The 14,738-nt window shown below is 40.4% G+C and overlaps 3 protein-coding genes across 15 annotated transcripts in view; 1 reads left to right on the top strand and 2 right to left on the bottom strand.

The window, feature by feature from the left end:
• Positions 1–1,297: 1,297 nt before the first annotated feature.
• Positions 1,298–6,147, bottom strand: LOC147152930 (cysteine and glycine-rich protein 1-like). Its single transcript, XM_086044746.1, has 6 exons — positions 5,981–6,147; positions 4,209–4,318; positions 3,040–3,208; positions 2,827–2,956; positions 2,656–2,752; positions 1,298–1,974 (listed from the first exon to the last, which is right to left on the bottom strand). The coding sequence occupies exons 2-6, from the start codon at positions 4,315–4,317 to the stop codon at positions 1,898–1,900; spliced, it is 582 nt and encodes a 193-aa protein (XP_085900872.1). The 5' UTR covers position 4,318; positions 5,981–6,147; the 3' UTR covers positions 1,298–1,897.
• Positions 6,148–7,880: 1,733 nt separating this feature from the next.
• Positions 7,881–11,694, bottom strand: LOC147152929 (G2/M phase-specific E3 ubiquitin-protein ligase-like). The gene is made up of 7 exons (XM_086044638.1): positions 11,661–11,694; positions 11,303–11,449; positions 9,894–10,147; positions 9,612–9,734; positions 8,408–8,548; positions 8,178–8,313; positions 7,881–8,098 (listed from the first exon to the last, which is right to left on the bottom strand). The coding sequence occupies exons 1-7, from the start codon at positions 11,692–11,694 to the stop codon at positions 7,881–7,883; spliced, it is 1,053 nt and encodes a 350-aa protein (XP_085900764.1).
• A 2,686-nt stretch (positions 11,695–14,380) lies between these two features.
• Positions 14,381–14,738, top strand: part of nav1a (neuron navigator 1a) — an 84,399-nt gene continuing 84,041 nt past the window's right edge. For 10 of the 13 annotated variants that reach the window (XM_086045698.1, XM_086045763.1, XM_086045613.1 and 7 more), the window contains exon 1: positions 14,388–14,468. The gene's annotated coding sequence lies outside the window, so the exon portion shown is untranslated. Of the gene's footprint in view, positions 14,469–14,738 lie in introns of all 13 variants that reach the window. The other 3 variants (XM_086045932.1, XM_086046008.1, XM_086044965.1) reach the window with 1 other exon arrangement.

Genomic DNA, 14,738 nt, shown 5'->3' with positions numbered 1-14,738 from the left:
AAAGAAAAACAAACCCGATCGTGGCATGGTGCGTGATGTAGGCAGCGCGCTTCCGCCTCCAAACATGAAGAGGAAGCATTTAAACCAAAAAAGAAGCAGCTTTTAAACCAACGAGGAAGAAGCTGTTAACTCAACGGAGCTTGCTCGTGGCCCCGGCGGCCATGCGCTACGCTGGCGTCCGGCGAGCGGGCGCTGTAACTTTGCTCAAATAAATGACCGCTAAAAGGAGAAAGTAGTCCTAAGACGGTTGGTCAACGATGATGTATGCACTGCAAGAGAGTATTTATTCACTTACATTGGATGAACATTGAATGAAGGCTAATATGTGTCAACAACTGCTTTGGGGTAGACCTAATGCAAATAAGCATTTACAATGCACTGATGGAGGACAAACTGCACGTTACACTACATAACGATGTACAAAAAAGTTAACTGTTATTTAAAGAAAAAGTTTAAAACAAAATCAACAATTATCAATATTGACTGATATGAAATACTTAGATTGTGACAGTTTTTCAAACATTTCTCAGCCCTTCTAAGCACATTATCTTTACAATGGAGTTTTAATTTAGTCTTTATATCGACCAGTTTATTTCACTCTTTCATAGTTACATTGACCTCTTCTTAAAGGTTAAGTATTGTATTAAAATAAAATAACCTAAATGTATTTTTCTCCGGGTCATTATTCTCAATAGTTTAAAAAAAGAAACACAATTCAATATATATCGATATCGACCAATATGAAACACTTATATCGTGATATACTTTTCAGTCATATCGCCCAGCCCTATGTAAAAGTACGAGAAACATCACCACCTTCTTTCGTGGAGGAAAAGTGCCATGATGGTATCGTGGATTGACAGAGGGGAATTATCCTGCATGTCTCACATCCTTGACATGCCTTCCAGGCCGGTGACACAATACACTTCATGGGTGGATCGGACTCATGACTTTCGATGACTTTAATTCGGTCATGCCAATGTGATGTGTTAGCGCTGTGTTATGACAGGAATGTTTACTATGAATAGGTGTCATGTCTGCAAGCAAGAATGCATGTCACTCTTCCACTTTTAATTCTCCGTGCTACTTTTAATTCTCTGTGATGCATAATACGTGTTTGCTTTCGTGATGTTCAACGTCAACGATTTACTTTCTGATCCGATACCAAATATAGCTGGTATCGCCGATACTGATCCGATCCCAGTGTTTGGTGCACATACTCCTCATGTGTCTGGCAAATCTGGAAAAATAAAAGTAATGTATTTTAAACTGTTTCATAAAGAATACAACACATCAGTGTAATTCTGTAGTTATTTATTTACAACTATGAAGTTAGGTAACAGTCGGACACTTGCTGTTTTATCATGCTGGGTCAATATAATTTAATTTGACAGTAAATATTTTTACTTAAATGAATGCTTGACAGCTTGTCAATACCTTTTTTATAATGTTTATTGAAAAGGGAAAGCAAATTTGATTGGTAGCAAATAATAATTGCTATACTTGAATCCTTGAATTATGTACACCAAGCCAAAACAACAAGTCAAACAGCCTGATGTGGTCTTTAGCCACATAACCTAAATTTACAGTTTGCAGTTGAATGCACTTTATTGTAACAGAGGTCCACTCTCCTCAGCATTTGGTACACCTGCACCACAAGATCTGATACAAGACCTACATCATTTGTTTTTTGTTTTTCTCACAGAGATGTATTCACTTGACTTGATTCACTAGCATTATGAAAAAAATGTATGGACCCATATTGAAACGGATGCGCAGAGGTATCATTTTAATAGAGTTCTTGCATTCGTCCGCATTCGTTTGGTTTGTGCCCTTGTATTGAATGTTGTGGCTGCTTGGGTGTTACATGATGCCGTTCTTCTTCCATTGGTTCCGTCTACTGAGTGAGTGGCAGAGCTCCGGCCCCACCTCCATATCCATACCCCTTTGGGCCAAAGTCTTTTGCATAACACCCTGTAGGGCAAAACAATGGCATCAGAAATGACATTTGAACGCCATATACTACACATAATCCCCGTTTGTGCCTCTCCCTGATCATTTACAGATAGCTTTACAAATACTAGTTCCCTTTGGTTTAGATTCTAAAAGTGAGTCTGTATGTACTGTGTACTGTATTTTTACATGTTTTCTTTGCAGCAAAACATAATGTACCAAACACTACAGCAGTAGGACAAATGAGAACATTTGGCTAATGAAATTAGCTTCAGTTCACTGGTCACAGATGTTGCTAGGCTAGGCTAATGCAAACAACAAAAATCTGCGTATTACAAATCACTTGCGTGTTGTATGTTCATGGTGGCCATAGTCAGGGGGACCCTGAATTTTACTTATTGGGCCAAATGCTGTAAAAGCCATAGAATTGTTATTGGTTTTTAAATTTTACCAAGTGGCATCCTTTGAGCACTGCGTGTGGGGCCATTGATGTGTACTGTTTGTTCGTGTGTGTCTATAGTACGGCGCCCTCTGCTGTCTTCCTGTGTTTATGACAGGTTGGCCTCTCTTGGGTCTTTCATAATATTGTCAATCTCTTTGAATGGGCACACAACTTGAGATTTTAAATATTGTGACATACAAAAACAAATTGACAGTGTTGTTTGTAGCTGTTTGGACTCAGGAATATGCTCTTTGTTATACCTTTGCAGTAGATTTCTCCATCCTTGTCAGCAAGCGTGGTTGACTCAAGGCCCTTACCACACGTGGCGCAGCGGAAACAGCCCGTCTTGTGCCATGACTGCAGTTTAATAGAACATGATTTATTCCAGTTTATTTCTTCTGCATGTGTGCCGACGTGTATTTCTTTCTTACACTGCCAGCTCCGATCACTTTCTCCGCAGCGTAGACAGACTTGCCACAGCGAGGGCACTTCTCAGACCCGCCAAATTTCTGAGCCAACTTCGAAGGGTTGGGGTTGGTGGTCGGGCGATGAGGAGCAGGTCTGAGTGAGAAATAAGGTGCAAGATGTGACTGAAAAGACTGAAAACAGACGTGAATTGTGCATTTTTATATGATAGTACTCACTCTTCATGGGTGGTACCCTGACCCTGGCCCTTGTCCATGTTCAGGGTCCCTGCTCCAACACCAAAACCGTAACCCTTTGGCCCGTAATTTTTCTTGTAGCATGACTTGCAGTAGATTTCATCCAGATGAACAGCAACAGTTGTACTGTCTAAGCGCTTCTTACACGCCACTGAACAGATGCAACATCAAAGTCATATTGAGTGTCTTCACCAGCGTACGTCATCTTTGACCTCTCTGCTGTGGACTCTGTAGTCCTTTCACGGAGCAGTTGTTTTTTTTTAATCTAAATTCCTTTGGAGGAATGTGCCATTGTGACAAGAACCACAAATAACATCATCACAATTCAGTCGGCTTGAACCTCATTCAGAAAATGCTTTCACTTGCAACTGGGGATTCAACCTTTAGTACAATGATTAAAGTGACAGTGTGTAGAATGTTTGGATTTTTCAAAGTTCATTCATTTTGAAAACCCACTATTGATTTCAGTAATATAATGTAAATGTTCTATCACAGCAATTTACATTTTTTTTTTACATAATCGTAGATGAAGTCATCTCCAATTATTTTGTGGTCTCCTTAAAAGTGACTGTTTTGGAGGTACAAGACTTTGGCCCGACGCCAGCGATGTGTAACAAATGCAAGGCACTTAATTTGTCACTTGAGAGAATACTAGAAGTCGTTTGTGATAACATTTGGCTTGGACGTGTGCTGAAGAAATTGGTGGTCAGCTTGCAACGTGAGGCGCCATAGTGAATCCGCTTCAAAAGGTCGTTGCATTCTATTAGTTCACCACTAGGTAGCACTAAATTCTACACATTGGGCCATTAATGAACAAGACGTAAGGGGCCCAGGGAAGGTGTTTTCATGCAACTGTCATGGTGTCATGACCCCAGATCAGCCCGAGGTATTGTCTGTGTCTTGCCTAATGGGTTCAGCTTCAGATTCGCTGTGACCCTAAATGGGATCACCGGGATATAGAAAATGGTTTGATGGAAATGAGTCGACGGGCAAATGTGACCGGCTGCGATTGCCAAGAACGCCCGGCGAGATCTGCGCATGCAACCATGTACAAGTACTCAAATATTCCTTCCCAAGTCAATAGTTGGGATCCCTCTCTTTTGTGGCAAGTGTAAGTAGTCGGTTAGTTAGATAGTAAGCAGTGAACTCACAGCACAAAAAGCAGGACTTGTGGAATCTCCGACTGTCACAGAGAACCTCCTCTGCAAAGTAAACAGTCTTCTTACAACGTCCACACTGGTTTCCTCCTCCTAAATTCATCCTTCGCCAATGAATGCATGCATGAACACAGAAACAGTTTATATTTAGTGTTATATGAGTTCAGATTACATAGGAAATTGGGCACAAGGGCAGGCAGCTGCGTATGTTAAGTAGAAATTCAAAAGCGGGACTTTCTTCAGGATAATACATTTTAATATGTGGACTTGTTTTTTTTTGGTTTTCTGCTTTGTCTGGCTGAGTCCAGATGCGGTCATTTTACAGCTGCCAATTGGCCGTAGTTCTGGTGCTTGACCGATGAGGCAAAAGATCCCCACTAAGGGCTGAATTTAAGTTGGGGGAATACTTGTGTGGGAAATCGTTTTAGAATAGTGTGATGTGATGAGAAGTATGCTGGCATCCTGCCTGCTTTTTACTCTCAAGCCACAATGACTTTCGCAGTCAGTTCTTGTCTTTCCACAGCCACGTTCCTTGCAATGAAAGATATGTCAACTCACTCTGTTGTTTTGTTCTGCATCACTTTACTTCCGTTCTGTCTGATGTCATTAAGGCTGATGGGAATATTTTGTTACGCAAGGAATATGTTGTATGATTTAAAAAATCGATCTTTAATTCAGGACCAGCACTACTTTGAGGCTGTTTTTTTATTCCTGCTCTTTGGAACGGTGGTTTATAAATGTAACCCCAAAATATTGATCTAATATTAAATATACTTTTGTGTTGGAGTTGAGTAAAACTATACAGCAATACAAGCTTGTTATCAATACGTGTTATTGTATGTTGTTGGCTTTATTTCATAGTCACTTCTTGTGATTGGATGACGTTTACTCAAGTGTACTGGTTCAGATGTCATTGGTATTACCATGACATTCAAAATATTTCTTAAATAGGAAATCAACTCAAACATAGCAGAGCTTGATCGGTTGTTAACCCAGCCCTGAGGGTCTTTGATGTCATTTTCTGTCGACAGAAAAGACAAAATGCCCCCCACAAAATGAGTTGTGATGCTAAGAAACTGCAGCTAATGCTTCCTTCCTGTATTATTGGAGTCGTTGATGCGATTTAACTGTAAACAAAATGAATTGGAACAAAAAGTGAAAGATTTCATCTAATACGTTCTCTCCTGTTACAAAAACATACTTGGTTCTTTTTGTTTGATGTTTTCCTACTTCACTTCTCTAACGAGCGGTATTAATACCGCCCTGCCAATTTTTATTTAACCCTTTCGAGTGAACATACAGTCGGAGAATGAGTGTTCAAAGTCCTTCCTGGATGTGATGGAATCACATTACCAGAGATATGACCTTTGCACATGTCTCAATATCTTTCTAGAAATGGGCTGGGAGATAAGAAACAATTATGAACACATAGGATGACGAGGAGTTTCATGGGAGTCAAAAACAGTGTCAAGTCAGCACAAACATGAGTCGTCCTCCCTCCCACACATACTGGAGTTGTGGTAGCCTGTGACAGGAGGAGATTTTTTCCTTCAGTTCAGCACTCCTGTTTTGTTACATTTTAACTGCATGCTTCTTAAGCCAGTCGAGCACCTTCAATATCACTTCCTTGTTTGCAAACTCAACCACAGTAGTTTTGCCTGGCGGCTGACCCGACGTCAACCGGAGAGGGCGTTTACCCATCATGCATTGGCAAGCAAATACAGTGAGAGGAGGAAGAAATCTTTAGAATTCAAAGGGTTACATACCTGCCGTTTCTATCAGTCAGCAGTGGTGAAGGACAGGTAAAAGTCTGCCTCGAGTAGTCTGCTAAGTAGCTCTGTTGCAGCACTTCCTCTGTTCAATATGTGCTGAGAGGGAGGTGCTTGCCTTCTCCTGTTGGCGCTTTAGCCGACAGCCGCGCAAGCAAGTGCAGGAGAAGGGAATTTCTGACTCAGTGGCTGAGGGAGGGGCAAGGGAATGAGGAGGAAACCTGTGGCGGTTTATTTATTTTTTCCTCAGGATGAAGATGGAAATAGAAACTTTATGCTCAAAATGCCTTGATGCCATCAAGACAAAAGGTGGACAGAAAATAATCAATTTAAAAAGTGTCTTCCCCTTATTAGGTTTGTGAAAAATGTATTGGAAGGGTTTTGTACAGTGACAGTTCACCGTTAAATTTCATGGATACTGTCTCTTACCAAATGTGGCAGTAAGGTCTATTTCCTCTTTCAATACGATGACCTTTCACAGATAATTGCTTTCAAGAGACAAACTGTATCACTCTTGAAACTGACAGACTAATTCCAACGTCTGTGTTTTATTACACGACTTCAAATGACCTTTTCCGTAAAAGGTCAGTCAGACTGAATGCTTGAATGAGAACATTTGTAGGACTGTGCTGGAGTACAATTGATAGTTGAGCGAGACTTTGCTACCATCACGTGGTCATTTGTGGTAATGACTAGATTTGATTCAAGCCAATTTGTACAGACATCAACTGTAATTGGGCTTAAGTTAAGCATTCCACCGCTCTTCCACTCAAAGTCAGCAAAGGCCTAATGACCGGATGTGTCTGAAAGATGATCCAGAACAATTAGCGTGAGCGTGTCAAGAGTGATTTTGACCGTAAAAAAAAAAAAAAATCATAATTGTGAAACCTGTTCAGTGTTTCCTTTGGAAAATGCTAATGTGTATGCGAGGAAGTGTTGCTGTGCACATACGGAGAAGCAAGTCATTGTGTTGAGTGTTCGTATAACAGATCCCCCTGCTCACAAGTAATTCACCACAAAAAACGACAGGGAGAAGAATTAACAATTAGCAAAATCAAACTAAAGGTCTGCATTTCCGTGTACCAAATTCATGGGTTGAAAATTATGAGGAAAAGGACAAATAAGAAGGGATGGATTGATTAAAAAAAAAAATTCATTTACATATTGTACAATTTATACATCCGGAGACGAAAGGCCTCGAGAGACCAATCTGACGTTGGCCAACTGTGACCGAAGGTCGACACGTCGCTTTGGAAAACTGACGAAAATACACCGCAACGACAGACAGCGTCGCTGACCATTAAAGTACCTTCTGAGCGTGCGTGAGATGTAATACCCCTCCATACCATCGGCGGCTTTAGTCACTATTCCTGTATCAAAGCCGTGCCCACTGTTTATCCGCATTCGTCACTTCCTGTTCTTGCTGATTTGCTAGCTAACAGCCAATCAGGGTGACCAAATGTCAGTATTTAGGACCCAGACGCATGGAATCAGTCTACATGCTTTTCATATGGATAGACATTTAAAGTGAACCATATGCTTTGCAGTGGATGCGAACCATTTTTTTATGCTTGGCACCAGTGAAATACTAACATTCTTAAACCCCTTCAAAATAAGACAGCAAATTCATTCTGCAGTTCATCCCTTCTAAAATGTGTTTATATTACACAATATTTTCAAATACAGTATACTAAAATGGAAATACGCTAGAAGCAAGTTTTGGCGCTTCACTGGTGCAGTGCAAAATTACAGTCCGCCCTTGGCCCTATAAGCCAGCCGTCATAATTTCCAGTCTGCTCCACAACTATGAACGGCAAACGTCACACAGAAAATCGATGGATGCCGTTTTCATGCACGTCATCGGTCCCGGTCGGCACCTTTTGCTTCATACGTTAATTCAGGCGCAGCCAAAGCCACTCCAACTGCTGGATATACATGCACGCAGATCCAGTTGGAATGTGCTGTACTCTGTGTAATGCCTTGGCAGCCTCAACTTCTCGAAGCACGTTACAGCTGTGGGAAGCACACCTTCTACTACTTCCACCTTCATCTCTGCAGCTGGCACCTCCCATCCGATCCAGAACCTAATGAGACTCTTTAACTCAGCAGAAGTTGCTGCGTTCAAAATAAATAGCAACCTTTAAGACCACTGGGAAAGTCTTTTCAGATGTTCAGTTGCTGGAGCGTTACGTACCATTTTCAATAAAGGTTTTCAAATAGCCAGACACTCTAGAGGCATCCTCGACATCACGCTCATCAAATTCTACCACCTTATAGCTCTCAAAGAGGACGGTTGTAGACCAAGGCCATGTGATGCAATCCAAGAGCATCTGGAATGATATTCCAACTTGTTCTCAGGGCATGCTCATATTACTATTCGTTTTGGTTCCACCATATCCCATTGCTATGTTTTAGCTTCCTAACCTGAGATGTGACTTGTGTTTTTGACTCCCTGGGAAATAGGATAGGGATGATCTCTCTTCGGTGAATAAGAATCGGCCACAGTCCTGTGTCTTGGAGGCCTCTTTGGAACTGATTGATTTGACCTCTTGTTCGCTCAATCACCTGCAGTGCAAAGGCATGACATCATGTTCACTGCAAGGCAGCCGTACGGCCCAGATAAGAGCAAGTGCTTTGTAGTGGAAGTTGCTGACGTGTGGAATACTTCTCAAATACCCTGTATTAAAAAAACCCCAAAAAAACTCAATCTAATAGAAAATATAACTAAAGTGGTTACTCTGATTTGTATTGACTAGTTTTTGAGCACGGTTGTGGGAAAGAAGAAGCACAGTGGCATGCCCTCATTTTTTATAGTGCCGGATTTCTGGTGCGTACAGAATGTTGGGTTTGGTGGCCCGCGACTCTCATCTCTGCTATAAAGTGCAAAGATGTTATGGTTTCAATGGCCACATCAAGCCATGACCTTCAGAGTGTGCTGTTGTTAGGCAATGTGAGGCAGCTGGGATGCAAAGTTAAAATAAATAAATGAATAAAAAATAGCACCTCCAAGTTTGATAAGTGTTGGGAAAAGAATGAAGTCTGTTTTTACAGGTTGGCAATTAAGTCCATACCTCATGTGGAGGACTTTAATGTAATAATAATAATAATAATGCACGTCGATTTATATAGTGCTTGTCAAAGAATGCTAAATCACCATAAATGTGAATAAAGAGGTGCAAGTCTACTTAAAGTGGAAGTCAACCCAAACATATTTTTTCCAGAATATGTCCTATGCAGGCCCACTAGTCTAAACATGGCATTCTGATTAATATTGCGTTTGTGGAATATGAGAAATCCACCCATTTTTAGCTAGCTCAGGGGTCGGCCATTTTGTCACTTCTGTCGACTGAAGATGACATCAAAGTTGCTAAGGACTCAGATAACAACCAATCACGGCTCACCTGTTTTCTGAAGCTGAGCCATATTTGGTCTTATGTCATCTTCAGTCGACAGAAGTGACAAAATGGCCGCCCCCTCAGATGGCTAAAGGTGGGTGCATTTTGATGCTTAACTTATATTCCACAAACGCAATATTTATCAGAATGCTGAGTGTTATCTTATGACAGTCGTTTTCAGGGTGTTTAACTATAGCAGGAAATGAGAACCAAAAGTAGCACATTTGACTTACCACATGTAACAGAAGCTTTTCAGACAGCCACTTCCTGTTGGTATCATTAGGTGTGGGGAGATTCCACAGCATGCAGAGGTGATTTATGATGTCAAGGTTGTTGATTTCAGCATCTCCACTGAGCTAGAAGGAAGCAAAAAATGACCGGCATGTCGTTTGCATACAAGCGTGTGGATGCACAATAATTTTAATTGATCAAAATTACTATTGTTCTGGGCATCAAGGTGAAATGACAGGGCTAGATCTAAGGTTAAAAAATAACAATGATAAATTACAGCTCACCATTGCCACTATGTCACGAATATCAAGATCTGGGCAATCCTGCACTGTTATAGGAGTTGTCTCTAAAGAACCCCCAAAGAGTGTGTGAATAATGGCGGGGCTGAGTCCTGGAAAACTTGGCCCTTGATGCAAAAATGAATGGCCAATAATACGCCCTGCTACAGCGAACATGTTGTTTTCCAGCAGTCCATCAGATATTGAGGGGATGAGATGATCAGGCTCACCTTCAAAGACTTTGGTAATGGCTGCACTTCCTGCAAAAGGGGAGAGAAAAAAACATTGCAGTTTAGCTTTGTAGTGAAAAAAAACAACAACCATAAACAGCAATTAATTCGATTTACTTATTTATTTCCATACTTATTTAATTTTATGTCAAATTGTCCATTAACCCAAATTACTGCCTTCAAAATGACAAAATATTTTAATTTGTACTTTAAAGCCATTGTGAGCCTTGGAAACTTTTTCCCTTGCATAAACCACTGAGTAAAATAAAGCACCTTTTAGAAATCTAAACTCTAAGAAACTAGCAAGAACATCAACTGTAGCAGCATGTTACATTTACGTCACTATTCGGTGTGCTTTTGTGTGTGCGCACAACCTAAATTTATATGGAATCCACTTGTAAGCCTGAAAATGACCATCGACATCAGGTGGCGGTGAACTCCACTTCCAGTTGCAACGTCGCCTGAAAAAGAAACACGCATTGTTTTTAAGTAAAAAATGGGTGCAAACGTTTGTGTTGACTGGGGATGGGCGTAAAGCTAACCTAAGAATTAAATATTGCATTAATTGTTGATTCTTGGAGCTATCAAGGCAAAATGACCTGCAATGTTGTCACGGCAAATTCTTCAATTTCACTTCAATTTTCACAAAATATTATGTATTCACTACGAAAACTGTATCTTTATTCATCCATCCATGCCAGCGATGTATAGTGACAGGCAGAACAATTAAACGTAGTCCACTAGATGGCAAAAGGGACAATTTAACAGTTGCCGTTCGTACAAAAAAAAAATGCTTTGTGTTCAAGTAAACAGGCCCAGATTTCACACTGAGTAAAATCATTTTGTGAGTAAATTGTCATGAGATCACCATTATTTTGTAACACAGTATGTATTTACTTTATGTGGCGTGTTTGTTTGGTGGTTTGCCATGAGATTTTTCTCATGTTAAATATGGGCTCAGGCTCTATAAATGTTGGGAAACACTAGTCGAGGCTGTTGGAATTTGATCTCCTCACAGAACATTCATCTTCACAATACAATACTGGCATCGAAAGGAGAGTCCAGGATATTTCCACAGGGATTTTCTCACGCCCATTAACAATAACATTCAAACATTTGAAATTCCCATCCCTCATTTGATCAACCGAGACAGACTATATGACGTCCGGTCGTTGTGTACTGTACCTTGAAGTTTGCATTCAAGTGGAGAGGCCCACTGAATGTTGTCTCTCTTGTAAAAGGAGACTAAAGCCTGGTCTTGCGACTCTTTGTCATCCCTGATGTCCAAAGTCAGACACAGTGTTTTTGAATCTTTGTTATTTTGCCGAAGTTCTTGTACAAATAGCCAACCAGCTTGTCTTGGGTCTGATTCCGTTTTCCAGTGTAAGCAAAAATAGGATGAGGAAAAAGAATACAGAAACACTGAGTTATCCACTGTCAAAATAAAAGCTCTTCATATATGTTAAAAATTGGCTCATTGAACATACTGTAGATGTCTTCTGGATGGATTATAATGGATAAATACTAAAAATGAAAACTGTACCATTTGTTGCAGTGGTTTCTTCATCTTGTTCCATTGCTGTAGACACTGATCCAGTTGTGGTGAGGAACACTAGCACAAAACAATCTGCATTCTTTCAGAGTTGCAGTGAAATCTTGTCTATGGCATCTAAATTGCTGTTCAAGTCGCAACTTGAAGCTTCTTTATATGCCTAAAAAACTGGCAAGCAAATAAACGGGGCTTTAAAACGTCAGTGTGTAACATTTGATCGTTAATGTCAAGTCTTATAGTGTTAATTCAACTCATAAGGACACTAAATGAAACATTTTTATCTCGTGTTAGCTTAACTTTGTGTAATGCTAAAACTCGGTTCAGATCTCATATGTTTTTTTTTAACTCTAAAGGTTGTGGAGCAATATAATTGCTGAAAAAGTGTTGTGCTGTGTACCAGATCTTTGTTTCTCAGTTTGTTTGTTTTTTTCTATAATATTCCTGCACACAAAACACCCAGCTGTGACACCAGATGTAACGTGCTTGTTAGAGGCACTGCAGTTATTGAGGCTGTTGTGAAGGTATGCAGCTTCGGAGTTACCCTCAGGCAAATGGCAACATGTCAACTTCTGATCCGTTTGAATTTCTGAAGGCTCGGTTTTCCAAATGTATGAATGAATTTGCTGAGTGACTAATAAAGGAGAAGAAAATAGTAAAGAACTCTAACAAACATCAACACATTTTTAAAAGTTCAAGCAAGCAATGGTAGCATACAAGTCCTTATCAAGATGAAAAGCTACCACATTGGCAATATGAGAATTTTTATTGCAAAACGGCACTGTTTGGGATATCTTCTTTCCCGTTAGATTGGGTAAGGGATGTAATGACGTACGTATTTCACTGTCCTTATAATTTGACTGTGTCCATTTTTTTGTTCATCTTCATCAATGTCAAATGCTGAAGTTCTCAAACGCGAGACTTGATTGATGGAGGAGGCAGCAACCGAGTAAGGTGTTGTGTCCCACGCAATAACTGAACTACTGCTTTGAACAGAATTTCTTCCAAACCTAGATGATCCAATGCAATGAAGCTGATGTCTGACCGGAGAGTCGGCACATAAAAAAAGTAGACAGTACCATAATATAGTAAGACATCGCTGTATGTGCTTACCTGTGCATGAGTAGATCTGGTCTATTGCCGTTTTCTTTGCATTGGGCCTTTAGGGGTGGGTGAAATTCTACCTCCCAGTTGACTAAGCTGGTTTAACTTGTCAGTGCAGGTATTGCAAAGGGTACTTTAACTGTGCTATACAGTATGTGTTCCCTCAGGCGACAGTACTTTTAACCATTTAACTGCCTGCTCATCCAAATGGGGCCACATATTTAGAGTGAACATTTAACTAAAAACAGGATTCATCTCAGCCTGATTCAGACAGTTTTATTACTGAGGTTTGTCTGAGGGTAGGGTGGTGGTGGTCTACAGATCCTCTAGATCACAGGTGTGAAACTCGAGCCCCGGGGGCCAGATCCGGCCCGCCACATCATTTTATGTGGCCCGCAAAAGCAAATGACGTGTCAACTTCCATGACCCTTGTAATAAGGAATGATAATTTGCAATAATTTTTTGGTACCTGTTTTACACTAACTTGAACAATAACTGGACAAACTATCATCCTTGACTTCTGATTTCAAATCTAGTAATCCATCACTTTGTTGTGTAAGTGTAATACAAAGAGACCATTAAACATGTTTGGTTTCACCGTCTTAGCAGACCTCTGAGGGAAGCCGTAACTCCAACGTGGCTCGTGGCAAAAATGAGTTTGACACCCCTGCTCTAGATGTTGATATATTGCCCCTCAAAAATTAGCCTCTTTTTTTTTCTCGCTTTTTCTTATGTAAACTGAAAACATTTGGCTTTGACATCAACAGATGAATATGAGACAAGAGATCAACAGTTGGTTATTAATTTAATTGATTCATTTCCAACCGTTTCCTGGATTAAATACACATTTTAGACGATAGCAATATTTGTATCCAGTTATCTACACTGTGATTCACAGATGAGCTTGCAAGGATCAGACACACATGGACACACTTCTGGTTTAAATGTTCAACCCATGCACACAAATATTTTTTTTTCTGGGTGCTGGAGCTGTCTCTGACGTTTCAAGCTTCTTTAACTTAAATGTCATGTTCATGCTTAAATCAAATTACCTTGGTATCAGCCATGACGCACGTGATTATTTCTTAAGAGGCGTTTCATGATTTATTTATTTATTCATTTTACATAATTCTGTCAAACATGAATAGAAACATTCCCATTCATTTTGATGACATGCTACACAAGACGGACTCAAGAAAACAAAAGGAAAATATACAGCAGAGTGAAAAGTAAATGAAAATGATTCAACAACGATACTGTAAATATAGACACTTAGGTTGTTGTCATTCAATTGAACTGTTGTTTGTTGCTTATTTGCAACATCAAAGTAAGACTCTACAACACACACACACGCTTCCAGATGTCCCTCGGGTTACAGTAACACAAGTGTCCCATTGTCACAACAGCGTCTGTCAGAGTCTGCCTCCGAATCGGGTTGGGGGGGGGGAATGCCTCATGGGCCATTAGAAGATTAGCTATGATATGACCTCCCTTGCGCACACGCACACACACACACACACACACACACTTGACACATTTTGCACTCTTCTACCCATAATCCCTCAGTCATAAGCCACTTCCCGTTTCGTGAGACAGACAAACAAAGCAACACATCATGTGAGTGTGTTTGCGAGCGTCTGACTTGAGCGTGTCTACCAAACAAGCTGAGCAACACAAAAAAGGGGATGCTGCGTTTTTGTGAGTACAGTGTTTGGAGCTTTGCAAATGTATTGATTCTGGCATGTATTGTATGCTGTATTTACATGAGGAAGATGGGTACTTGTGTTTACACTGTGGTCACATGTTTATCTATTTAACTGGCATGCAAGGTCAGTGATCATGCTGTGGCTGTTTCGACCTATTTAAGCGATGGTGCGGCCAGTCAATACCTGAAATGCACCCAGATTTGTTCACTTAAAACCAATGAATATTCCGCTTTGTAATCCGTGTTGCTGAGTCAGCTTGTAA

The sequence above is a fragment of the Filicampus tigris genome, chromosome 1 (genome assembly GCF_054856515.1).
Source record: "Filicampus tigris isolate MCC_2025a chromosome 1, RoL_Ftig_1.0, whole genome shotgun sequence".
NCBI classification, from domain to species: domain Eukaryota; kingdom Metazoa; phylum Chordata; class Actinopteri; order Syngnathiformes; family Syngnathidae; genus Filicampus; species Filicampus tigris.
This window is presented reverse-complemented; position numbering and strand designations above follow the sequence as displayed.